At 50.6% G+C, this 22,479-nt stretch overlaps 12 protein-coding genes across 15 annotated transcripts; 6 read left to right on the top strand and 6 right to left on the bottom strand.

The window, feature by feature from the left end:
* Nucleotides 1-526: 526 nt before the first annotated feature.
* H257_11742 (hypothetical protein) lies at nt 527-2,109 on the bottom strand. The gene is made up of 4 exons (XM_009838759.1): nt 1,859-2,109; nt 1,723-1,798; nt 1,256-1,674; nt 527-857 (listed from the first exon to the last, which is right to left on the bottom strand). The coding sequence occupies exons 1-4, from the start codon at nt 2,096-2,098 to the stop codon at nt 558-560; spliced, it is 1,035 nt and encodes a 344-aa protein (XP_009837061.1). The 5' UTR covers nt 2,099-2,109; the 3' UTR covers nt 527-557.
* Nucleotides 2,110-2,342: 233 nt separating this feature from the next.
* Nucleotides 2,343-3,076, top strand: H257_11741 (hypothetical protein). Its single transcript, XM_009838758.1, has one exon. It carries the CDS (start codon nt 2,354-2,356, stop codon nt 2,987-2,989), a length of 636 nt encoding a protein of 211 aa, XP_009837060.1. The 5' UTR covers nt 2,343-2,353; the 3' UTR covers nt 2,990-3,076.
* Nucleotides 3,077-3,229: 153 nt separating this feature from the next.
* H257_11740 (hypothetical protein) lies at nt 3,230-4,592 on the bottom strand. Its single transcript, XM_009838757.1, has 6 exons — nt 4,510-4,592; nt 4,391-4,432; nt 4,104-4,342; nt 3,929-4,057; nt 3,728-3,867; nt 3,230-3,682 (listed from the first exon to the last, which is right to left on the bottom strand). The coding sequence occupies exons 1-6, from the start codon at nt 4,541-4,543 to the stop codon at nt 3,313-3,315; spliced, it is 954 nt and encodes a 317-aa protein (XP_009837059.1). The 5' UTR covers nt 4,544-4,592; the 3' UTR covers nt 3,230-3,312.
* Nucleotides 4,593-5,211: 619 nt separating this feature from the next.
* H257_11739 (hypothetical protein) lies at nt 5,212-6,231 on the top strand (the record flags this gene model as incomplete). Its single annotated transcript, XM_009838756.1, has 2 exons — nt 5,212-5,973; nt 6,034-6,231. The coding sequence occupies 2 exons, from the start codon at nt 5,212-5,214 to the stop codon at nt 6,229-6,231; spliced, it is 960 nt and encodes a 319-aa protein (XP_009837058.1).
* Nucleotides 6,232-6,382: 151 nt separating this feature from the next.
* H257_11738 (hypothetical protein) lies at nt 6,383-8,438 on the top strand (the record flags this gene model as incomplete). The annotated part of the gene is made up of 5 exons (XM_009838755.1): nt 6,383-7,306; nt 7,388-7,495; nt 7,717-7,784; nt 8,127-8,286; nt 8,331-8,438. 5 exons carry the CDS (start codon nt 6,383-6,385, stop codon nt 8,436-8,438), a joined length of 1,368 nt encoding a protein of 455 aa, XP_009837057.1.
* A 58-nt stretch (nt 8,439-8,496) lies between these two features.
* Nucleotides 8,497-9,010, bottom strand: H257_11737 (hypothetical protein). Its single transcript, XM_009838754.1, has 2 exons — nt 8,927-9,010; nt 8,497-8,859 (listed from the first exon to the last, which is right to left on the bottom strand). Exons 1-2 carry the CDS (start codon nt 8,997-8,999, stop codon nt 8,651-8,653), a joined length of 282 nt encoding a protein of 93 aa, XP_009837056.1. The 5' UTR covers nt 9,000-9,010; the 3' UTR covers nt 8,497-8,650.
* A 606-nt stretch (nt 9,011-9,616) lies between these two features.
* Nucleotides 9,617-13,285, bottom strand: H257_11736. 2 transcript variants are annotated; one of them, XM_009838752.1, is made up of 6 exons: nt 13,198-13,285; nt 13,045-13,138; nt 12,491-12,927; nt 11,683-11,828; nt 10,013-11,039; nt 9,617-9,869 (listed from the first exon to the last, which is right to left on the bottom strand). In XM_009838752.1, the coding sequence occupies exons 1-6, from the start codon at nt 13,276-13,278 to the stop codon at nt 9,687-9,689; spliced, it is 1,968 nt and encodes a 655-aa protein (XP_009837054.1). In that variant the 5' UTR covers nt 13,279-13,285; the 3' UTR covers nt 9,617-9,686. The 2 variants fall into 2 exon arrangements, with proteins under 2 accessions (XP_009837054.1, XP_009837055.1); XM_009838753.1 differs by lacking the exon at nt 9,617-9,869 and having other exon boundaries at nt 9,988-11,039.
* A 680-nt stretch (nt 13,286-13,965) lies between these two features.
* Nucleotides 13,966-14,385, bottom strand: H257_11735 (hypothetical protein). Its single transcript, XM_009838751.1, has one exon. It carries the CDS (start codon nt 14,378-14,380, stop codon nt 14,042-14,044), a length of 339 nt encoding a protein of 112 aa, XP_009837053.1. The 5' UTR covers nt 14,381-14,385; the 3' UTR covers nt 13,966-14,041.
* A 145-nt stretch (nt 14,386-14,530) lies between these two features.
* Nucleotides 14,531-15,184, top strand: H257_11734 (40S ribosomal protein S28). The gene is made up of 2 exons (XM_009838750.1): nt 14,531-14,632; nt 14,758-15,184. Exons 1-2 carry the CDS (start codon nt 14,630-14,632, stop codon nt 14,962-14,964), a joined length of 210 nt encoding a protein of 69 aa, XP_009837052.1. The 5' UTR covers nt 14,531-14,629; the 3' UTR covers nt 14,965-15,184.
* Nucleotides 15,185-15,824: 640 nt separating this feature from the next.
* On the top strand, nt 15,825-16,230 carry H257_11733 (hypothetical protein). The gene has a single exon (XM_009838749.1). The coding sequence runs from the start codon at nt 15,858-15,860 to the stop codon at nt 16,080-16,082; it is 225 nt and encodes a 74-aa protein (XP_009837051.1). The 5' UTR covers nt 15,825-15,857; the 3' UTR covers nt 16,083-16,230.
* Nucleotides 15,829-18,071, bottom strand: H257_11732. 2 transcript variants are annotated; one of them, XM_009838747.1, is made up of 4 exons: nt 17,697-18,071; nt 17,326-17,622; nt 16,941-17,215; nt 15,829-16,489 (listed from the first exon to the last, which is right to left on the bottom strand). In XM_009838747.1, the coding sequence occupies exons 1-4, from the start codon at nt 18,064-18,066 to the stop codon at nt 16,262-16,264; spliced, it is 1,170 nt and encodes a 389-aa protein (XP_009837049.1). In that variant the 5' UTR covers nt 18,067-18,071; the 3' UTR covers nt 15,829-16,261. The 2 variants fall into 2 exon arrangements, with proteins under 2 accessions (XP_009837049.1, XP_009837050.1); XM_009838748.1 differs by lacking the exon at nt 15,829-16,489 and having other exon boundaries at nt 16,795-17,215.
* A 108-nt stretch (nt 18,072-18,179) lies between these two features.
* Nucleotides 18,180-21,808, top strand: H257_11731. Of its 2 annotated transcripts, none has more exons than XM_009838746.1 (2): nt 18,180-18,902; nt 18,958-21,808. In XM_009838746.1, the coding sequence occupies exons 1-2, from the start codon at nt 18,217-18,219 to the stop codon at nt 21,743-21,745; spliced, it is 3,474 nt and encodes a 1,157-aa protein (XP_009837048.1). In that variant the 5' UTR covers nt 18,180-18,216; the 3' UTR covers nt 21,746-21,808. The 2 variants fall into 2 exon arrangements, with proteins under 2 accessions (XP_009837048.1, XP_009837047.1); XM_009838745.1 differs by having other exon boundaries at nt 18,943-21,808.
* The last annotated feature ends 671 nt before the right edge of the window (nt 21,809-22,479 follow it).

Raw genomic sequence — 22,479 nt, 5'->3', positions numbered from 1 at the left:
CACAATCGATCTGATTGGTTGTTGAATTTCATTGAGAAGGTTTTGATTGGCTAGTAGTTTTGAGCTCATCTGAAGTAGCCAATCAAATCGATTTCAATTCCAACGAGAAACCACAACACGAAATTTCACTCGAAAGCACAATATAGTACTACTCAAGTAAGTTAGTTGGTCCCTAAAATTTGGTCTACTTTTGTGCTGATTCGCCAAATCCATCGATCGATTCTTTGTACTGAAGTTTGTATGTAAAGAACGTGTCCTGTGGGGTTTGGAATCACACTAATTTCATGCACACCCTAATTCGATGATGTGTTGGTGATGGTTTCCTGCAATCTGATTGGCTAAATATATCATATGTCGATTATTCTTCTGTTTATTCATTCTCCATGTTGCTCCAGCTTACACGAAATACACATCAATAATCCCGCGGCAAGAACTATCCATAACTACTTGATGTCCACATAACGTTATGATACATATTCCGACATAGAAACCGAGGGTGGTATCGGTCATGTCAATCGTGGAGTAATTCTCGTCAAAGTGAAAGTTAAATTAAGTGGTTATAGCCCCGACGAGATGACTTCCATGGGCGTTGTTTGAGGTGGCGTGGCGTCCACGACTTCAATCGCGCGGTGAGCAAACGTGTACTCGTGCCGGCGGGACTGCAATGTCACGAGCACCGTGGGAAACTCGACGATCGCCAAATGGCGCAAGTTGTCGGCCAGTGGTTTGGTCGGGTCGAGTTCGTAGTAGAGCGGCGTCGACGCCGGCGTAAACTGCTTTTTTATCACAAACAGCCACTCACTCTGGACGTCTGCGTGCACGTACGATTTCAACTTGGTGCGAACGGGCACGTTTTCCTATCACACAAATCAATATATAAATTACTCCTGCGATGATGATCACATATTGATTTATAATGATATATATATGCATACATATATGTATGTGGATAAGGTGGTTTCAAAAATCGTTCTGCCAATTTGAAGACATACGGAGCCAAGAAATGTGATTGGATAAAAAGAATGAAGGTTGCAATTTATGATTGGCTAAAATGAATCAATACGCACAACGAGACTTCTCTTCAACATAGATATATATATATATCACATTTCGCAGGTCGGACGATATGTATATATCATATTTCACAGTGATTGTTGGGCAGTTCATTCAACCAACCACGAAAGACAAGTAGGACCGAATGAATATACACAATATGGGCGATTGTCAAGATATAGTAGCCAAGGAAATGACATACCAACGTGATGGCCAAACGCTTTGCAACCACGTCACACAGCGACTGCCGCTCGGACCACTTGGGTTCGACGATGGTGACGTGATCCAAGGCAAAGTGCACTTCGACGCGCCAGTAGAGACAGTCAGCTTTCGAGTTGAACGTGGACGTGTTGGTTTTGTGCTTGGACATGCCAGGCGCGTGCAAATGCACAAATACGCCGCGCTTCTTGGCCTGTTGGACGAACGACTGCACTTGGGGAGGAAATCGCTTCAAGTAGTCGGCGGGCAGCTCTGGGTTGACTGACAACGTGGTCGGTCCAGCTGCGACATATGAACCCTTCTGGTGTCGCTTGGCCTTTTTCGGCGGCGGCGGTGGCTTCACCGCCACGTCCAGATGGACCGCCGACGTCGACCGCGAGATCTCCTGGAGGAAGAAGAAATCTACAAAGACGACGTTGAGTCGTGGGCATGGACATGTATGCTTCTTACCGCTGGATATGTCGGCGTCCTGAAAGTCGGCCATGGCAATGTACTTGGTGCGATCGCGCTTGCCGTCGCAGGAAAACTAGGTGGTCGTCGTCAGGACACCAGATGCGTCGATTATTCCGAGAGTCAAGATGGTTACCTGCTTCTTGTGCGCCACGCAACATGCCAGAGAACACGTGATGCGTTCACATTTGGGGCATCGGTACTTGATGTCGGCACGTGGACACATGTTGCACACGACGACGGCGGACTCGTGTCGCTTCCGCTTGCCAGCATTGCCGTCTGTAATTGACACATGGGGAGGTGATTGTTCGGGCTCCTCCATCACTTCCTTGTCCGCTGGTCCTGGGGCCACATGGGTCTTCGACATGCCGCTCATCCGGAGTTGGGTTGATGATTGAAAATGGAGGCGACCAAGGGAAGCAGACCAATCATTGCCCAGCCAGCATATCCAAAAGTGGAGAGCCATTTGATTGGCTGAAAAGATCACCAGTGACTATAATTACCTTATCCAAGTCTATATACTCGTATCCACAATGTGAAGTAAAAAAACACTCCAAACTTGAAATAGTTACTTGTTTAAGGTAATTAGCTGATAAGATACTTTCCCATGTCAGACCCGAATTCGATCTGCATGAAGCCCGTCGGACGCTTTTACTATGACATCATCTCGCCATTCGGGTACCTCTTCTTGAAGATGCGAGCTCCTTTGGAGAAGAAGTTGACTCTGAAGCCAGTCCCCATCTTCCTTCCGGGGCTGTTGCGTGCCCAGAGCAACATCGGACCAGCGGAGGTCGACGTCAAGCGCGCGTACACGTACGCGACCGTTGTGTGGAAGGCAAAGTCATTGGGCGTACCGCTCACGTTTCCGCGTCGCCATCCGTTTGCGTCAGCCTCCGCGCAGCGTCTGCTTCTCTCCCTTAACGCCGATATGGCCACAGTTGACCGCGCCTTTGCCTTTGTCTGGGCCGACGGCAACGACCCCGAGACTCAATGGGAAGACTTTTGCGCAGCGCTCGACCTCCCACGAACCACGCCCAAGCCGGAAGACAAAGCCATCAAGCAAGCCCTCATTCAAAACACGGCCGATGCCGCCACCGCCGGTGTCTTCGGCGTGCCCACCGTCGAAGTGAATGGGCACGTGTTCTGGGGCTGCGACCACTTCGACTGGTTGGTCGAGTACCTGGATCACCCCGACATGTTTCAAGACTCAGCGTACAGTCGAGCGTTGGCTACCGAGAATCCCCTCGCCAAAGCAAAGAAGCTCTGAGTGTGCTTGCAAGTATATTTCGATAATGACATGAAACTAATACGGTGGCAATAGCGACTCCATATGTCGTTCAGCCTTTCTCCATCACACAGGACTTGAACGCCCGTGGCTGACAAGTATCGTGGCTTTACATACTCTAGAGTACCCCCCTGTGACCCACAGATCTGACGGAGTTCCTTGGCTGTAGCTTCCGTTGCTGAAGTCGGACCCGAGCATCATATGCCGCGAACAAGATACAGCTTGCTGTTCCGGCAGTTACACGTACTATCCGGATGACGGTTTCATTATTACTAGTATATTGTAACTTCAACCTGTCTATGGGATTAAAAATTCAACCCGAGCAGCGTGAGTACCTTCTTGGACACTTCAACGCCCAAGAAGCATGCAGCGTTCGCAGGGAAGGCACGGGCCATGGCCGGCCCCACGCCCTTGAAGAGGGCGCCATGGCCTTCCGCGGCAACCAGCTTTTTGTACGCGTCGGCAATGCCCGAGAATCCCGAGGCGTACGTGCCTTCAGGGGCCGCTTGGATGCGGGACTTGATCACATCCGGCGGGATGGCCACGACCCAGTTGATCACACCAGCCATACCACCAGCAATAAACGTTCGGAACGCGTTCAATTCCTCGGGCGATTGACCGGCAGGAGTCAACGCGCGCTTCACGCCTTCGTACCCCGCAAAGTACCCCACGGACCTTGACACATTGAAGTCAGCACATTCCATGCCTTGAAGGACCTACCCAGGCACGTCGCGAAGCAAGGTCGCTTCCCAACCCGTGAAGACGCTGCGAAGGCCACCGGTCTTGTACAGATGCTTGGCGCAGTCGCTCATGCCGTTGAACTGAATTGGTTCACCTCGGGCCACAGCTTGCGATTGGATCTGATGTGCAAGGAAACGTGAGATCATGCATTTGTCTTGGACTTCAAACGAAAAAATATACCTGGAGAAGGCACTTGATCCGCTCACCAGGCGCCATGACAAGGGTAGTGGGAATGGCAGAGAACCCACCAGCAAACATGATCTGGTTCATCGATAGCTTGTCCGAGTCTGACATCCCAGCAGCTTTGCGCTAAGGACGTAGTTGAGCTTGGGCGATGCATGGCGTCGTGCCTTACCGCAATCAAGGCTCCCATGTCGTACCCCCAGAAGCAAATGGCGAAAATAGGCGTTACACCGACCAATGGCGCCGACATGCCGCGGTACAGACCCTTCACACCGTCCTTGGCGATGATTTTGCGTGCGCAATCTGTGGCACTCGCATATAGAGGGGCTTCCCCGGCCTTGGGTGTCGGCATCGTTTGCATGTTCACCTTGATCAAGTCGAGGGGGTGTCCCGCGGCAACCAAGCACATACCTACAGACAACCTGTCCGCATCGAGGCGTCATTTCATGGAGTTCATACCGCCGAATCCACCAGACAGGAACGACTTCAACGGTGTGCTTCCTACGCAGGAGCACATCATCCTCATGAGTTCTCATCGCTCGGTATCACCTTCATATCCAAGTGGCTCATCTGCGTACCTTGCTGGACCACTTGCTTGTCTTCAGCTGTCATGATGAAGGAAGATCAGAAAATGATCCGAAGGAGAAATCCTTGAGGGTTGACGCAACAAAGTGTGGGGCGATCTCGTATCCGGATGATCGGCACTTGGATCCGGATGTATGACGTGGGACCATGACATTTCGCACGGTGAAAAAAGTGGGAGGTGTGCGTTGGCTTTTTTTATTCACTTGAAGTTCGTATTGGATTTGGAAAAACAATTAATCAAGATCGTCCCGCATGTTGAAGTTTGTCGACTCATCCACACGAATTTTCAAGCGAAGTCCTATACTGGTATTAGATAGTGTAAATCCTGAAACCACGAGATCAAAAACCCGTTGTTGAGTACTATGAGTTGATTAGTACAAGCTGTGAACGAAGATTTCGCTCGAATTAGAGAGGAGTTCCAGTGAAATCATCGATGGACTTTCGGCATTTACTGTTAACGTTACGATCTTCTTTTACAGTGTGCATTCGATCATCATTCTTCGAATACTTCGAAGTATGAATTAATACATAGTTACGTTCGTTTGTCTTACAGTTATCAACATACTGTAGTACTCGTACTAACGTTAGTATTAATAAGTCAAGTGTAGTTTTATTCACTAGCTGTGAATCGCCGTTTAAACAAAAAACGCACATGCCGTTACAATTGTAACCGCTACATTTGAACTTGCAAATCCATGGTTCGGGCAAAGCGAACTGGTGCCGTCGCGGCGTCAACACCATCGATCGGTCGACCCACGACGCCGAATGCACCAGCGCCAGCCGTACTGCTTCCAGAGAAGTCGGCCGCACATGTGGCGAAGAATGCTGAAAACACGGTGGAGTTCCTGCATCGCACGATGGAGGCCGAGGGGTTCTGGACTCCAAACGCAGATTTGGCCGTGTACTTGAGGCAGCCTCTGCTCAGTCTGCACTCGATGGGCCGCGACGAAATCAACGTGATATGGACGACCATGCTGGTGCTGATCCATTGCATGACCAACCTCGTGGATTACCATCAGTACTGGATGAAGCTGGCCGACACGGCGCGGGCGTGGCTGTTCCGGCAGCCGTTTTTCGAAGTTGCTTATGTGGATTTGATCAAACGAGGGTGTGTTCTCATGGGCGGAGTAGACCCAAAAGCTATGCTCGCGTCCGTGTTCTCGAAGGACGGCAGCACCACCGACGTGGACGCCCTGCTCGAACCACGACGTTGTGGGAATTGGGTTGACATGTACTTGGACACGCCCCCATACTCCAAGTACTATTGGAACCAAGTGACGAATGAAACGCGATGGGATCACCCCAGCGAGTATTCCACGACTCAGCCCAGTGCTGCTGAACGAGAGGCGCAAGTCCGGGCTCAAGTGCTGGCCACTGCCAAAGCCGAACGGGTGGCTAAAGTGCTGCCCATGCGAATTACCATCAACCGCAAGCCATATATGCCACCGAAACCAGAGGTAGTGCTTGACGTTGCCCTTAAGTCGTTGCATGTTGGTGACGTGGTGATTGATGCTCAGGCGTGTGAATCTTGCGTGGCTAAGGAGGCCAAGACCGCGTCCGTGTTCTGTCAAGCCTGTGACTTGTATCTATGCGATGGATGCTGTGACGCCATGCATCTGCATCCGAAACGAGCCAACCATTGCGACGCGGACTTTCGATTTGCAGTGTGTGTAGGGTATATGGGGTTTCCATACAACCGCCACAAAAAGAATTGATCGAACGAGCCAATATTCGTGACAATGGCCGACAATTGAGCCAATCCACGGTTGCCATATCAATTATTAAATCACATACTTTAACCAAAACATTTATATTGTATTTCGAGTTGGGAGTTCTCCATTCGAATCCCGCGGCGCCGTAATTTCCATGTTCGGCTCGACAGCAACCTCGTTTGGCGCGCCGGCGACCACCACCGCGGCGCCATCTTCAGCCTTCTCCTTCGGTCAACCCCCCAATACGCCTGCATCAGGGCCATCGAGTGGTGGGTTCTCCTTTGGTAGCGCTACCACGTCGCAGCAGCAACCGGCGGCGGCAACGCCGTCGGGCTTTGGTTTTGGCACATCGACAACTCCTGCCGCCGCACCAGGTAACGCGTTCTCGTTTGGGGGTTCCACAACTCCTGCCCAGCCACCCAACTCGTCGGTGAGTGCGTTCTCCTTTGGTGGGTCGGCTCCTCCGTCCACCACTGCCAGTGGTGGCGCGTCTGGGTTTTCCTTTGGCGGGAGCAGCAGTACACCTGCAGCATCTGCAACGTCGACGGCCACCACGACCACCCCATCCTTTTCGTTTGGAAACACCACCACGACGCCTGCATCCAGCGGCTTTGGCTTTGCTTCGACCACCAGCACCCCTGCGGCGCCCAGTGCGTTTTCATTTGGTGGGTCATCTGGGTTTGGCAACACAGCCAACAAACCAGCGACCGCCTTTGGCTTCCCCTCTGCCACGACCTCCACCACCTCTACCACCACCTCGGCGAATGCGGCCTCGTCCTCCATGCAAGCCGCCGCGTTCGCCAACTCGCCGCTGGACAGCTTGCAAGGCGTGCGCATGGCCTACACCGATCCATTCCAATCCCGCTTCAAGTACATGTTCTACAACGCCGTAGACCCCGCGCAGAAACATTTGTACACGCGGCCGCCCCATGTCGGGGAGAAGCTGTGGATCCAAGCGCAGCGCGACAACCCAGACCCAGCCAACCTCGTACCCGCCGCCGTCGTCGGCTTCAAGGAGCTGTCCACGCGCATCCAACTGCAGCAAGCGCACATTAAAAAGTTCCACGGCTACGCCAAGGTACCTGTGCTCCTCTTTGCAGCGCATGTCGTCATCCTTCTCCATGATGGCGGTATCAAGATGGAGTGAAATGTCATGTAGGACTTGGTAGCGCAAGTACAAGACATGGAAAAAGCATCGCGGCACACAGATGTCAAGTTGACGCAGTGCCGGCAGCAGCACATTGCACTCTTTCATCGCCTTGTGCAGGTAATTTATATATATTCTACGTCGTATTTACAGATATATATATATATCTAGATGTAGAACAAAATCCTATGAATAGTAGATGGTTTCGAAAATTGGTTCGTGTATACTATTAATTAATACTATGTGTTTTCGGTGTAGAAGGTTGTTTTATTAATTCCCTAATTTTTTCAGATTGATATATAAATAATTTGCTGTGATGAATCTAATCGATGAAATTGTAGCTCATGCGCAAGCTGGAACTCTTCAAGCAACTTCGCAAGCCACTTCATCCGAGCGAACATCATTTGGCGTACGTACCTCTCTTCATATCTATCTTGTCATGATCACAAGTACTTGGTTCTCTGTGTGCATATATATATGGCTAATGTTGTACTTGAAGTATGTATGGGGAAAAGATATTGTTTTTTCCAAAATGTGGACTTTTGTGCTGATTCGCCAAAATTAATATCGATCGATTCGATGTCTAACGATCGTCCAGTATCACACTAATTTCAGTCACACACTAATTTCATGTTGCATTAGTGAATTTGATTGGTCACTTGATTCGTGTTCTGGGTTTTGATTGGTCGATCGATTGTCTGGCTGCTCATTTGATTGGACTCGAATTTTGAATCATGGTGTGCCGTTCTAGAGCAACGTTGAAGCACGTGCAGAGTTTGCTGGACAACCCGACGCAGTTCAAAGCCCATATGCATGAGCTCATGACGCTGCAGTCGATGCAAGCGGCGTTGCCAAACCAGCAGCGGCCAGACGCCCAACTCACCGACGAAGACATGGCCACGGTGTTTCGGGTACGATGATCATATGATACCAAACAAACCTCATGGCTATGCAGGTGTTGGACAAGCAGCGGGAAGGACTCGAGCATTTGACACGCATTTTGAACCAAGATTTGCGAGATGTGCAGATCATGAAGAAGGCGCTGGAAGATGATAGTGCGTAGGAGGAGGACCTCATCATATGCCAAGATGGAGGAGGCGGCGGCGGTCGTTGTAATCACATATCCGATGATACACAAGTGTATTAGCACACAAACGTCCACCTTCTATCTACAACAGCACGACACGACACCGTCCTAATCACCTACGCGTTACAAGATAATCGTGTATGGTCGGTCATCCAGGCACATGCCATCGGGAGCAGTCATTCGAATATTTAGTGGTGGTAAGGATCGGTGGGGCCCCACGTTTCCACGATGATGGGGGATTCTTCAAATTGATGGATAGGAGGAGGCGACGTCAAGGTCCATTCCAACGTTTCGCTCAATTCAGGGATCACGACATCGGGATCCTTCGAGATGCCGGCGGCTTCCGACGTGAAGGTACGCGCGGCGATGGGGCGAGCCACGGCAGAGCGAGTAGAGGCTACATGCAACATGAGTCAACCTGTCGTGGCTTATCCTACAAGGAGCCATATCATGCACGCGCGTACCGAGGGTGCGGAGAGCGGCAACACGAAGCATGGTAAAGTCAATTTCTGTTCTGCGCCCTTCGTTTGGTCCCATCCATTGGTTGCATACTTTTACGCAGTCAGCCCCAAAGTATACAAAGATCAAGTACACGATGCGTGTCCGTATCCCCGGATCCGGATAGTATCCGGAACCGTTTCATGAACCGCCCCGAAAAATTACCGGATATTTTATCCGAAAACTTTGGAAGCTGAAAACATCATGGGACAGTTTACGGTGCACTCAAATTGGCCAATGGAATTGCTTGAATTTTGGAATAGCCAATAAGCAAAAACAGCATACTTCGAACTACGTATTATACTAGTACATATTTTAAGCTTAAGTTTAACAGAGGAAACCGTGCACTATATAACCCTTGCCTCTTTGAGTGGAAATCAAAGTCAATGAACGCCAAGCTGTGAAGTCTAATTTTTCGCACTTGCTAAAAGTCTCTAAAAGATGGTCCAACCTTTTGGCTTCATGTAACTTAGCACTTTTCAAACTTGAAATCCTGAGAGACGAGTAAGTTAGGTGCATTGGTTCTATGACGAGGACTATAACTTGGCCATCTACACTTTGGATAGATGATGGTACTGCCTGCATCTAGGTCAACACATGTCACGTGCTATGGGCATATCTTGCAAGTCATGAATCAATCACCACAGGCGTCCGTGCATCTATCTATATACTGTACAGTACTTCTGTCAACCCCTCCATCACAATGTCGACACGTATAGAAATGCATTAGAACCGATTCGACTTCTTGGTGGGTTTGTTGGATGCACCGGCGGCGGCCTTGCGCTTGAGGTTGGCGACGATCGCATTCACTTCCGACGACTGTTGCGGCACGACGTCGGCCTTGTCTAGTCCTTGGGTCGGCTTGGACTTTGACAGTTGTCGCCTCGTTTCAAAGATGGCATCCGTCGCCTAATATATTCACATATACCCATCATATACCCATCATATATCCATCATATATCCATCATATACCCATCATATATCCATCATATACCCATCATATATCCATCATATACCCATCATATATATCCATATATCCATTCTCATCCTACCTCGGTGCGCTTGAAGCGGGCGTCCGTGGGGTCGAGGCTATAGTCGGGGTGGTTGGTCACAAGTTGGGCGAATCGGTTGTCGGTTGCGTTGAACGCAAAGCCTTGCTGGAGGCCCGTCGCATGTGCTTTCAACTTGTCCACGGCGGTCTTGTGCCGCTTTCCCTTTTTGTCCTTGTGTTTCTCCAGCTTGGAGATGAACTTCATGTCGAAATCTCGCTTGTCCTCCTCGTCTTCTTCTACATCACCATCCCCCACGGCCGCCGCCTTAGCCTTGACCGTCTTGGCGGCGTTCTTCATCGTGTCCAGCTGCGCCGCATGCGCCGCCTTGCCCGCCACGCGTTTCTCATGCTTCTTCACGTTCTTCTCGTGCTTTTTCTCCCGCTGGTACTTTTCAAACGGCGTTTCATTTGCCGCGGCATCCCGCGCTTGCTTGGCTTTGAGCACGTCCATCGAGTCGTTGAATGTCATTTCCATATCGCCATCTCCAAACTCGTCGGCATGGCTCGATGTCTTCTTGCTCTTCTTGTTTCCATCCTCCTCCCCCTCACTATCATCATCATCGTCTGCATCGCTGCCGAGCAGCGCTTTCCTGTACTTGAGCTTGAGCGCGTCCAAGTCGTCCTCATGCTTGTCGGCGGCATCATCCTCGTCCGACATGGCGACGTACGCGGCGAAATCGTCATCCTTCAGGTCCTTCCAATTGGCCGGCCGCGTGAGCTTGTCCACCCGCGCGCCGTCGCCTTCGTCCCACGTGCACTCCAACTCTGTGTTTTGCAGCGCCAGAGTCGCAAAAATGGATGGCGTGTACGTGTCCGGCACCGCAGTCGCCGACTCTTTCGGGGGGTTGTTAAATGTGACATCGTTCGGCACGAAGCGCAGGTCCAGTGTGTTGGACGAGGTTTCGTACTCCAACCCATCACATGCGTCAAACACGGCCGACGCTGCCGACACGGAATTGAACGTTGCTACTGCGTAATAGTACTTTAGCTTGTCCAGTTCATGTCGACGGAGCTTTTCCTTGTCGAATCTACACGTGTGATATATATGTGTGTGATACATGTGTGGATTTCAGATAGATAGATATATTTGTATATATATGTTTCGAGTCGTCGAAATTGTATATGTATTCAGATATTTATGTATATAGACCATCGACAGACAATTGACCAATCAAAAAAAACCAAAATCACTATTGTGCTTTCGAGTGAAATTTCGTGTTGTGGCGTGGTTTCTCGTTGGAATTTAAATCGATTTGATTGGCTACTTCAGACGAGCTCAAAATTATTAGCCAATCAAAACCTTCTCAATGAAATTCAACCAATCAGATCGATTGTGGATCGGTTTGGTCGGCGCGATTCGATAGCACCCCCTCCCCAATTTTGTATCAAATCGACAATAGTGGCCAATCCACTATTCGCTTCATAACTTGCAACATCGAATTAGTGTGTCGACTGGTATTAGTGTGACCCTGGTCGAGTGTATCATATGTATATATATACTAACACATATGTCAACATTGTCAATATGTTGTCATATAGCTACCAAATACCTAAGTGGGAAAGCATAGTTGTAGCAATAAACGAACACACGAAAACAAACGCAAAAAGAGCAAAAAATGTCGAAAAAAAGACGAAATAATGATCAAAAGCAAAACCCACGACAACACGTACCCATCGTCGGCGTCTGCGGCAGAGTTCTTGATACCCAATGGGTCGGCTTCGTCAATCTCGTCACCACTTTCGTCATCGCTTTCGTCACCACTTTTCTCGGGTTTGTCCGCCCAGAGGCCTTGAGGTCCAAACTTTTGCTCGTCAGCCTACGAATATGATCACTGATCAATCCATGCATGTAACAACACTTGGAATCATTGGATACAAAAATATTTACATATTTTGAAACATATTCACCCGAAAAAAACTACTGCATTTTCGACCAAAAGTGCAAATTCTCATACCCAAAACATCAAACATTACGTTGAATAGTACCATCTTTTACACTGTTAGTATATATATACTAGTACTACGTAGTACTAATAAAGAATAACCGAAACACATACTAGTACCAGCTGTAAGCTAGCGAATGCAGTTAGCTAGCTATACGTGTTCGACCATTTCCCAAGAGTTTTGATTAACAATAAATATTACGAATCAAATATTGTGTATTCTACTCAAAATTTCCTCTGGCGGTTGGTAGAATGAACGGATGTTCGAAATTTCATATAAAACAAAGTTGGAGTACTCCAATCAATATTTGTAGCCAATCAAATTGCAACCTTAGTTCTTGGTAGCCAATCATACTCGTTTGCTCGATTAGTTCCAAAATAGGCAAAAGTTTCACTGAAAAGCCTAAAATAAATAAAAACCGTTCATAAAACCAATGGTTCGTAGAAAAAAAATATTAAATTTTGTAATTAAATCATAATTAATATTAATACCATCATCGTGATGACAAGATCGTCAATATATGCACAAGACGCACCATTCTCGCCAAGCCAAAGTCCGATGGATACACCACAACACTGTGGAGGATGCCCGCGGCGGGAAGAAATGACTGGAAGAGCGCGAGCAAGTCCACGGCGCGCATGCGACTCCAGTCGCAGTTCATGATGGCGAATCGCTTCGTTTCATCCCCGAGGGGAATGTCTTCTTCTTCATTGTCTTCTTCGATGTCTTCTTCGATGTCGTCACCGTCGTCGTCACTGCTTTCTTCTGAAGACGACGAAGACGATTCGCCGCTCAACTCGCCGCGCGCTTTCTTGTTGAGGTACGCGATGCGACGCTCGGCGGCCGTCGACGGCTTCTTGGACGCCACTTCCCCCGTGTCCTCGTCGTCACTGTCTTCGCCTTCGACGTTGTAAAACTTCTTCATGTCGTTGTCCTGTTTTTCCACGCGGCGACCATACTTGTCGTACTTGCCTACTCGTCGCATGATCGCATGCAAGGTCAGACAACATGAACTCGTGATTCGACAATGTCCTTCATCAAGGACAACAACACGCACAGAAGAATGGATATATGTCGATGGGGGTGTACCTTGAACGCTCTGGAACTTCTTGTCGGTCAACACTGCTTTGAAGCGCGTGTCGAGCTGCACCTTGTTCTTCTTCTTCGAGTTCCGGGCAAAGCGCTATGCAGACCATGGACGCATGAGGTCTCCGTGGAGAGATAAAGGTGGTAGACACGTACAGGGTCATTGTGGACTTTGATGAAACGAGGGTCCGTCACCACGGACGTCGGCGCCGCCGCCGATTGTTTCTTGGACGACATATTGCTCTGATGAAAATGCAAGTTGAAGCCATCGATTGATTGGTGGTTGGAAATGACCCAATTAAGTGCGCCGGGCTTTATCCAACATTGGCAGAATTCAAAATTGCGCGCCAAGTGTCGCCGCCGCACGAGTCCTTCTCTACTCTATAGATGACGCATCATGAACGCAGCGGTGATGAGCTTACTGTACCCGTCAATGCAAGCGACATGGGTTCCTGCCAACAACGTCCAAGTCCTTCGACTTCATTGCCATGAGTCACGACAATGGAGTCACACCTCCCCCTCATATAGTAGTTCGTCCTCCCATTGTCAAATGTATGCAAACTAAAGGTCACGATCCTTTAGTTTGCATACAGATTCATTCGAGATGTCCTACAAGGCGATATGGAACGTCGCACGCAGTGTAGGATCGATGAAGTCAGCACGGACAAGTCTGCAGCCAAGATATGTTGCGTTCTCACCACATTGTTCATGATTCGATGGGTACAGTACTATAAATGAGTGGTGCTATCAATACGTGATGACATTCGAACCCGGAACGCTCGAGAGCGCGATGGTTCTCATGCAAGGATGTCATTGCCGATAGGTTTCGATGCGTCGTTATTAGTACCTTCGGCATGATTGCCGTCACTCGATGGTTCGCTCAGGCATATCATAATGGAGAGGCACACATCGTCAATCGAGAATGTGATAACGACCAAACTCATTGCAGGGGCTGCTGTATCATACAAAAATGCTTCATTACAAGGCCGAGTGCAGTTTCTTACGCCGACTTCGGGACTGCAGTGTCCAACGTGACGATCGCCTTCTTCCAGTCCTTCTCCTTGTACACAAATCGTCCTTGCATCGCGCGCTTGAACTTGCCTTCGTAGTTCATCGTCGCGACCTTGACCACGGGCAGCTTGTACACCTTTTGCAAGTATTCCTTGATGTCGTGCTTGGTGTAGTTGGTTTCCACACGGAAGATGTGTTCATTGTCTCGCAGACGGGTCTTGGGGGTCTTGGCCACGTACGTGACGGCCATGTTGGGGAAGCGCAGCCGATTCCACACCATGATGCCAACACTTGGAAAACTGACGGCGACTAGCGCTTGGCGGCGCATTTATGCATTTTATCCAATGCAATCCCGTGAAATGGTAGCTATTTTAGCCAATCAAAGGAGGGTAAACGACTGGCGTCGCCCTCGGCCTCGAAATCGACCAATCAAAAACAAGAATGTATTTTAGCCAATCCGATTTAATCTCGATTCTGACTGGCCCCGCGGATTTGCCCAACTTGACTGGAGGGAAACCCAGGAGCGCGGATTGCATAATTCATTCGAGTTCTCGCCCGCCCACTCACATTAATTACCATGGTACGTGAACGTTGGCCCGATGAACATGATGTCTAGGAAGGTTTCAGGTCGCAGCATGTGCAGACATATGCAGGGGCATGATGAATACGATGGGCAGGTGGCTAATGCATCGCGATGTGTTGTAGGATCAACCAGTGAAGCACGCCAAGGTCATCAAAGTGTTGGGCCGCACCGGTAACACCGGTAACGTCACCCAAGTGCGCGTGGAATTCTTCGACGACTTCGGCGGCAAGGAAGCGCGTTCGTTGATCCGTAACGTCAAGGGCCCCGTGCGTGAAGGCGACATCTTGTCCTTGTTGGAATGGGAACGCGAAGCTCGTCGTTTGAGATAAGTGTCGGGCGGCAGCAGGTAGCCACGAGCGCGTCGTCAAGTCTTCTGCTGCGTACACTACTGCTCCAACGGGATGTGCTGTGGATTGTTCTCAACGGATGAATGCGTGCGTCCCAAGGATCGTGGTGGTAGTAGTTGAAGATATGGCCATGCCTTGTAGCCAGTCTTGAACACCTCCTTTGTACGGTTATTTTCCAATGAGAATATGTAAATGATGGGCACTCTCTCGTGTTCGCTTGGGGTTGCCATAACACACATGCATCAAGGGTGACACATATGTACGACCACAATCATGGTCTTATGCCAGAGGTTGATTACGAAGTCGATTTCAAGCCTAACGAGTGCTCGACCAAGCTCGCTGTGTATATATACATCAGCGATTGGTTTGACTACATAGTAGAACGTTTTGTACTCGACAAAATCTAGCGGAGGACTTCCGCTTCTTCACAGGATGGTGCCGCGACTGAGCATGCATTCTCTCCATATCCTTCACTAGAAGAACCCGTGCAATGTCCTGCACATACATGGATGTGTCCTTACATCACACAGAAAAGCCCCCATGACTCCACGTTCACCATGCTGAAGATAGCGTCCTCTACAACCTACCTTGTCATGTCAGAGCCAACCTAGCTGCGGTTCCTGTCATCATGCGTCGCTTCGCCAAAGATCCAAATATCTGTCTGTCGGGTAAATACATATGTGTACCGTCAGACCACCTTTTGTCACTGTTGCTACACAGTGTACGTCGGTATTGTACGTACGTACGCTTTATCTTATACTTTGTATGGCTAATTGTACATCGTACAATACACCGTACGTACGTACGTGAACGTTCGCTTTGGTGGCGCTGGGTGGTGTGCAGTCATTTCCCCCACGCATTCCAGGAGAAACATCATGGCCGTTGAAAAAGTGGTCCGCTGGCACAAGCTTGGTCTTGGCAACTTCATCGTCCACGAGCTCAAGCGCGATGCGTTCCGTCCGTTCTTCTACGGCGGCATCGCGTCCTTCTTCATCTGCGGTGTCCTCCCCACGTTGGGCGCGTCCGACGAAGACAAGGCCAAGTCTGTGTTCTGGCAACGCGTGAACGGCAAGTACGACTGGGCCGCCGAACACCATTAAACCACCATCGCCGCCTATCGAACATGACAACGGCAGCGTTTCCTCTACACCTCCCCACACTCGATCGATATACACCGTCACTACTCTCGTCTGTTAATTGTGTTAATGGAGAGAGACGCGACACTACATCCGTCCCAGTTTCCCTATACGCGCCCTTTAGTGTGTGGAACTTGGAGTTGTTACAGGGAGTTCAGGACAGCCAGCTTGCGCACGCGCGACGGCCCTTGGTACACCTCGTCCGGCACGTTGAAGTGCGACGGGTCAGGTACGATCGGAGGCACCACCTGCACGGGTACTTGCCATCGCAGTCGTTCCGTGGACTCAAACTCGAATGCAAGGACATACTCGTGGCGCACGACGTCCGTGTCGATAGTCGGCGTAGCGTCCACCGGCAACGCAAACCGCATCTACCCATATGACGTAAGAGTCTCATGTGTACTTCATCATGTCGACATGCGTAGGAGCGGCCGTCGTCATCATCCACACCATTTTCCATATATATATAGATAGATGATATTCATGCTGGATGGCAGCAACAACGACATTCACAGAGCTCGTATGATCGTGCCACGATTCCGTCCATGTTGATCATAACGTTAAGGAGACCTTATATATATATATACCGGTATGCATTCCTCCAGCCACACCTTGCAATCAACACACCACCATATATATATATATATATATTCACTTGATCAAGCACAAACTGTATATATATATATAAACTACTGTATATATATATATATATTCACTCGATCAAGCACATGCTGTATGCATCTCGACTACAGCATCCATCATGCGTACACATAATGGCCACCAGAAGCATACTCATGAACGCACACATGCAGCCAGTCGTACATGCGTGTGCAGGGCGTCGTCCGTGAGCTCCGCCGCGGTCTGCAGCGTATGAGTATGGACAGCGCGGCCAGGGTCGAGGGACAGCGCGCCGAGCGACTCGCTCACGACAAGCGACGCCGAGATGGACGCGCAAGGTTGCGTGGCGCCGGTGAAATCAAATGCCACGAGCACGACGTCCCCCGGCATGTACGTTTGCTTGAAAAACGTCAGCTGCACCAAATGACAGGCTGCTTGGCCGATCGTGTAGTGCCGCGTGTGGGTGCCGCCCACTCGTTCTACCGTAGATGAGACAAGGTGTCGATGATGAGGCAATGTGTCGGGTGATTACGAGGAGTACTATGTTGGGGATGCTGTACGGGGGAGAGATGGGGGACAGACTACGTACCGATGTCGACGCGGCCGTGCATGGGTCGCGGTTTCACTTCGAATGGAATCTCGTGGCCACGGCGCACGGCAACGGGAACGGTCCGGACGTCGTCGGTGGGCGGCAAGAAACCGACCGCCGGTGGAACCAGCAGCGTTCCTGGATGGCTGGATGGAGAGGATGTGTCGATGGGCGGCGCGAATTGAAATGACGGTGTCGATGCATACATGTCAAAGGGAAGGTGCAGCGATTGAATGGCGGCTGTCCCTTGGACCTTGAACGTAAACGAGAGGGCGTAGAAGACGCGAGCCGATGTGCCTAGAGGAGACGGAGGAATATGGACATGATGAGCGCGTGGGGTGTGCGACGCATGATGGGCAGATGGTACGCACCTTTGAACGACGGACACATGCTCGGAGGCAACCCAATGGCAAAGTGCGACGTCGTCGAGTGCTCGACGTCGATTTCAGAGTACAAGACGGTGGGTTTGCTCTGGTAAATGCAAATTCCCGTCGGTCCCGAGAACGTCTTGACGTCTGGAAGGTTCAACGACTTCATGAACGACTCGTCCATGGCTGCGACGGGTACAACTGGAACAGTCAACACGTTCGAGTCCACACAGAGGTGCCCGTGCACTTGGGCGACGCCCCATTCGATGTACAGATGCCTTGGGGAGTCGATCTTCACGTAGCCACGCACCGCCCCGCCAGCATGAAAGTACGCACAAGTCAATCGCGCTTCAATCCGCACGGATTCGCCCATGTGTGTGATTTTTTGAAATGTCGACCTTCCGCATGTTGATTGGTTGAATTTCACTTCTTTTAACCAATGTTATCAATTCTCGTGGAATGGCGGTTTCAAAGTAACCGAAGTAGTTGGCATTGACGGGGATGCGGTGGCCGATTCGCGTCGATGGATCCTGTTGTGGCGGCCAGTGAGTTCATTGCCCACCGATGGCACAAACCGACACAGTCGAGGACATCGGATGCCACTGCGTCCTTGCATGGCGCCACGCATGTGTACGACTTCCATCATCCCAAGCGCGACCATCAGCAGCAGCAGCACGTTCATCGCCATTTCCATCAGCATCGAGCGAAACATGCGCAACAATGTGATCCAAGCGCATCCCGGTTGGATGATGACGCAACGGTGTTGTTTGCGTATCAGCCCTTGTATTGCGAAGAATTTATGGAAGCCCATAGCGATGCCGTGGAGTTATCGCGAGCCCACTTCGCCATGTCCCGAACACCTCGGGAGCGATCTTGTGCCACCGTCCCCCCGAGGCGAAAGAGGCCACAGTCCGCCACAGTCAAACGTGTGACACCCGTGAGCTGTCGTGCCGTCGACAGCACCTCCAGTCGCGACCCCGCGGCCGCCATGATCTATTGCAGTCCCGGGTTCAAGCAAAAGGCATTGCAACGGCTGGAAGCTGAAACGTATCGGCTATTGGACCACACAAGGACAGGGAGCGCTTTGATGGCATGGGAGACCCCCACCCATGACACCAGTAGTCGTCCACGTGGCCCGGGGCTTTCTGCAGTGCGGATACGGAATAACAAGACAGCAGCAGCAGCTTCGACCTGCCTAGCATCCCAGCGGTACGACGAGCGATGCGCTCGCTACATACTTGCGTGATAGTACACTTGTACGTAGGCCTACCCTTTCCGAGATGCAACGAGCGTGCCACGTCATCTACAAGTTTGTGTGTCGTTCGTACTTGCGTCGTAAACGAGACCGCCTCGTTCTTATGCTACATACCAGCTACCCAGTCGGTGAGTTCTCGGACGGGGTAGTTTCCGCGTGCAAGCAGTTCGCGTCAACGCGGCGCCGCGCGGGGCTTTCTACCCACAAGCACACCCTCGCGCATTCCATTCACCAGCAGAAGCGGGAGGAGGACGACGACGAGAAGATGGCAAAGACGAACGTGTCCGCCGCTGTCGTCGGTGTCGGCCAAGCCAGCGCCAGGAAGCAGCAGTCCGTGTCCTCAAAACACACAGCTTGTCGTCCAAAACAACATCCTCCGTCAAACAAAGCACCTACAGCCCCGTCGATAGACACCCCACACGGCGGCGTGGACATTGCATTCAAAACCCCAACACCGAAGTCGTCTAATAAGACTGCCAAACCACGAAAGTCAGCCCAGTCGGCGCACTGTACCATGGAACGAAGCGACCCGCTCACCAAACTTCGACGGCAAGTGCTGCTTCATCAAGCCAAGGCCACCAAACACGACGCCGCTCTGCATTCCACGCTTGCAAGTTTGAGCGAGCAGCATGATGGGATTGGGGGAGGGGATGCCTACGTCAAGGGAACCGCCGCGTTGCTAGCTATTGACATGTACTTGCGTCAAAACCAACGGCAGACCAAAAAACGTTGTGGGGGGGCCACACGACGAACGCGCCGCCTTCACCTGCCAAAAGTGGCTCCGTACGAGTGGACGCGACCTGCACCACCACCTATTCACACGACTGTACCTCCAGTCACCCACGCGGTCCTTGCACCAAGTTTACACGAGCAAGATCATATCCACCTTGAATCAAACTGGACGTTGTTGGAATCGCAACCCCCAGCGACGTGTGCTCTCGACAACAGCGGCAGCCACCACCTGCATTCATATAACAGCCCCAACACGATGGCGATGACGTGGCCTCAAAGGAACCTACATTCCACCAGCCGCCTCGATGAATGCGTGTTATTGTGCGTTGCTGCAAATTCTTTGGACACTGCTGTGGAACGAATCATGCCATGCCAAGATGCGATGACGCCCCTGACAGCAGTCCACTCATCCGACAAGGTCGACGTGATTGAAGGAACCGACTCCTCCCCGCCCGATGCCAATGACTTGGTTGGTTCACCAGGTGGCTACAACAACACCATTTCAATACAACATATGCCAACAGTTTGCCCCCACCTTGCAAATGCAAGCCCCCGAGGAGGTGGCCCCACATCCCCATTGAACTCCCCCAATTCCATACTTGTGTCGTCGTTATCAACCTCCAGTGAATGTCCTTCAACACGTACCATCGAGGCAACAACTACTCCATCAAGTCCTCAACCAGCCCCATCTACGCAAGAAACCCACGAGATGGAGCTGGTCGCCTCCATGTACAGACACTTTTACGCGGCCAAACGCATTCAAAGATGGTACTGTCGACAAGCGGCACTTTGCCATTCGAGCGTTCATCCCATCGACGATACAGCACTGCACCAGCCCATGTCGCTTGAGCAAGTTCAATCGAGCAAAACTACTTCACAAAGCCTTGTTCTATTATCCCCCTTGGATTTGTGCTCCAATCATTCCCCCCAGTCCCCCCCGATTCCCCCATTCAACACGGCACACACCACCGCTTGTTCTTCGTCCTCAAACAGTCCACAAAGCCCAACTGCGTTATCACACACTAATTCCGTCGAGCCTTCGTCCGTGGATCGTACGTGCCACGCCACCCACACTATTCAACGGTGGTGGCAGCGGCACGCCATCTCTCGACCACCCCACGACAACGCGATCTTGACCGCTGCTGCCTTGACAATCCAACGGCAATACAGAGTGTTTGTCAACCGTGCAGACATGCGGGGGGCGCTCACGGCCTTGCTACGGGCACACCGCCGGCACACACGGAAACTGATGCAGACCACGCCGTCACCGTCCAAATTGGCAGCTCCACGGATAGAAGGAGACCCGAAACCTAAGTTAACCACACGAATCAGGCCGTGGCGCTCTGCAGTGTGGGCGCTAGTGGCTGTCCGTCGACTCATCCAACGTCGCAGGGCGATGGACAAGGCAGCTCGAACTGTCCAGAGTCAGTTTCGAACGCACGGACGGCGCCACGTCATCGCGGCGGGCATGCGGTTGATGTTGCTCCACAGAGCCCGACAAGTCCAATGGGGTGCTTTCACGGAGAAGGGCGGTGCCAATACAACCGATAGGGGGACCGAAGAAATGGTCGAAGATACTAGGAGCCAACGTCATGGCGGCGACGATACTAGGTGGGACGAATACACGGACCCTGAGACCGGCGCACCGTACTTTTATAACCCCACGACTGGTGAAACCAAGTGGAAACAAGTTGAAACGACGACAAAGATGGCGCTGCAGCAGCCCGTGGCGGAAGTAGCCAGCGACGACGGCGACTACATGATTGCAGGGTTGGCTACCCCCAGCGTCGTCTCCACGCCTCGCTCACCATCCTCGGCGACTTCTAACCACGAAACAACCTACGCTCGGGTGGACGGCGGCGGGACCTGGACGCAAGCGGCCGACGAGAACGGTTGCGCGTACTACTACAATACGGCCACCAACGCCATGTCATGGAACCCATCGTCGGCGCAACATCCCCTTCTTGCGATGGAGACATGGGAATGTTTTACAAGCAAAGACGGGGTGCCTTACTACTACAATGCATTGACAGGAGAAACAACGTGGACGTTGCCGAACATGTAATAGAAGCATTGTGCTTTGCCTTTTTTGGCAATTCCAGGGTTAAATCCATTGTTTAAATATTTCTCAGGCTAAAATAACGTCTAAAATAACGTAACGGTTGGGTGCGTTGTTTAAAGTAACTTCATCTAATGCGATAATTGGCTGGTTGAAGGTGGTTTTACAGGCACTTTCGAAAAACAAGTTGTTTGCTGTTTTCATTCTGGCTAACGTAAACGATCAATTCCGTGCGCGATTTCTGAAATGTCCATGACTTGAACGACTCTATGTCCTGGAGACATGCTCCAATTTTCACGATTCAAATCGCATTCGATTCAAATTGGCTGGATTTATGGATTGCTGAAGGAATTATCGGCTTTGACGAAGAATCGAAGTGTGCAGAGCAATTTTCGTGGTCAAAAAGGCATGATCAATTCAGTGCGCGCTTTCAATCATCTTGGATTTTGTATTGTGTGTTTTGTGGGTCAAGGAGAGGGTTAGGTATTCATTCTCACAGTGAAATATGAATAATGACAATGTATTGAATCACAGAGGAACGTTGTCCCGCACCAAAATATAACCGTTGCTTCCAACGACAACCCGCAGGTATTTGGATATTAGCCATCAAATACCTTACTATATAAGGTAGTTTGGTTTGAAAATGGCCCAATCATTAACCTGTTAGCAATCAAATACCCGACACCTTCCGTTAAATATCCAACACGTTTTGTGGACACTTATTCTAATCAAGTACAGAC

The sequence above is a fragment of the Aphanomyces astaci genome (assembly GCF_000520075.1).
Source record: "Aphanomyces astaci strain APO3 unplaced genomic scaffold supercont1.35, whole genome shotgun sequence".
Classification (NCBI taxonomy): domain Eukaryota; phylum Oomycota; class Saprolegniomycetes; order Saprolegniales; family Verrucalvaceae; genus Aphanomyces; species Aphanomyces astaci.
The sequence above is the reverse complement of the archived record's forward strand: the minus strand, read 5'-3'. Positions and strand labels throughout refer to the sequence as shown.

Excerpts from the sequence above, each read along its gene's own strand:
- H257_11731 (XM_009838745.1), top strand. The coding sequence starts at position 18,217 with ATGGATCCTGTTGTGGCGGCCAGTGAGTTCATTGCCCACCGATGGCAC. Across the intron at positions 18,903-18,942 it reads ACCTGCCTAGCATCCCAGCG|TACACTTGTACGTAGGCCTA; the intron begins GTACGACGAGCG and ends CTTGCGTGATAG.
- H257_11742 (XM_009838759.1), bottom strand. The coding sequence starts at position 2,098 with ATGAGCGGCATGTCGAAGACCCATGTGGCCCCAGGACCAGCGGACAAG. Across the intron at positions 1,799-1,858 it reads GCGTGGCGCACAAGAAGCAG|TTTTCCTGCGACGGCAAGCG; the intron begins GTAACCATCTTG and ends ACGACCACCTAG. Across the intron at positions 858-1,255 it reads AGCGTTTGGCCATCACGTTG|GAAAACGTGCCCGTTCGCAC; the intron begins GTATGTCATTTC and ends TTTGTGTGATAG.
- H257_11736 (XM_009838752.1), bottom strand. The coding sequence starts at position 13,278 with ATGTCGTCCAAGAAACAATCGGCGGCGGCGCCGACGTCCGTGGTGACG. Across the intron at positions 13,139-13,197 it reads TCAAAGTCCACAATGACCCT|CGCTTTGCCCGGAACTCGAA; the intron begins GTACGTGTCTAC and ends TGGTCTGCATAG. Across the intron at positions 9,870-10,012 it reads CCCGCTTCAAGCGCACCGAG|GCGACGGATGCCATCTTTGA; the intron begins GTAGGATGAGAA and ends TGAATATATTAG.
- H257_11732 (XM_009838747.1), bottom strand. The coding sequence starts at position 18,066 with ATGGGCGAATCCGTGCGGATTGAAGCGCGATTGACTTGTGCGTACTTT. Across the intron at positions 17,216-17,325 it reads GCACGGCCGCGTCGACATCG|AACGAGTGGGCGGCACCCAC; the intron begins GTACGTAGTCTG and ends CATCTACGGTAG. Across the intron at positions 16,490-16,940 it reads ACGACGCCCTGCACACGCAT|ATGCGGTTTGCGTTGCCGGT; the intron begins GTACGACTGGCT and ends TCATATGGGTAG.
- H257_11737 (XM_009838754.1), bottom strand. The coding sequence starts at position 8,999 with ATGGGACCAAACGAAGGGCGCAGAACAGAAATTGACTTTACCATGCTT. Across the intron at positions 8,860-8,926 it reads TGCCGCTCTCCGCACCCTCG|CCTCTACTCGCTCTGCCGTG; the intron begins GTACGCGCGTGC and ends TGTTGCATGTAG.
- H257_11740 (XM_009838757.1), bottom strand. The coding sequence starts at position 4,543 with ATGACAGCTGAAGACAAGCAAGTGGTCCAGCAAG. Across the intron at positions 4,343-4,390 it reads CCTGTCTGGTGGATTCGGCG|GTATGTGCTTGGTTGCCGCG; the intron begins GTATGAACTCCA and ends GGTTGTCTGTAG. Across the intron at positions 3,683-3,727 it reads TTGCTTCGCGACGTGCCTGG|GTCCGTGGGGTACTTTGCGG; the intron begins GTAGGTCCTTCA and ends CAATGTGTCAAG.
- H257_11733 (XM_009838749.1), top strand. The coding sequence starts at position 15,858 with ATGGCCGTTGAAAAAGTGGTCCGCTGGCACAAGCTTGGTCTTGGCAAC.
- H257_11741 (XM_009838758.1), top strand. The coding sequence starts at position 2,354 with ATGAAGCCCGTCGGACGCTTTTACTATGACATCATCTCGCCATTCGGG.
- H257_11735 (XM_009838751.1), bottom strand. The coding sequence starts at position 14,380 with ATGCGCCGCCAAGCGCTAGTCGCCGTCAGTTTTCCAAGTGTTGGCATC.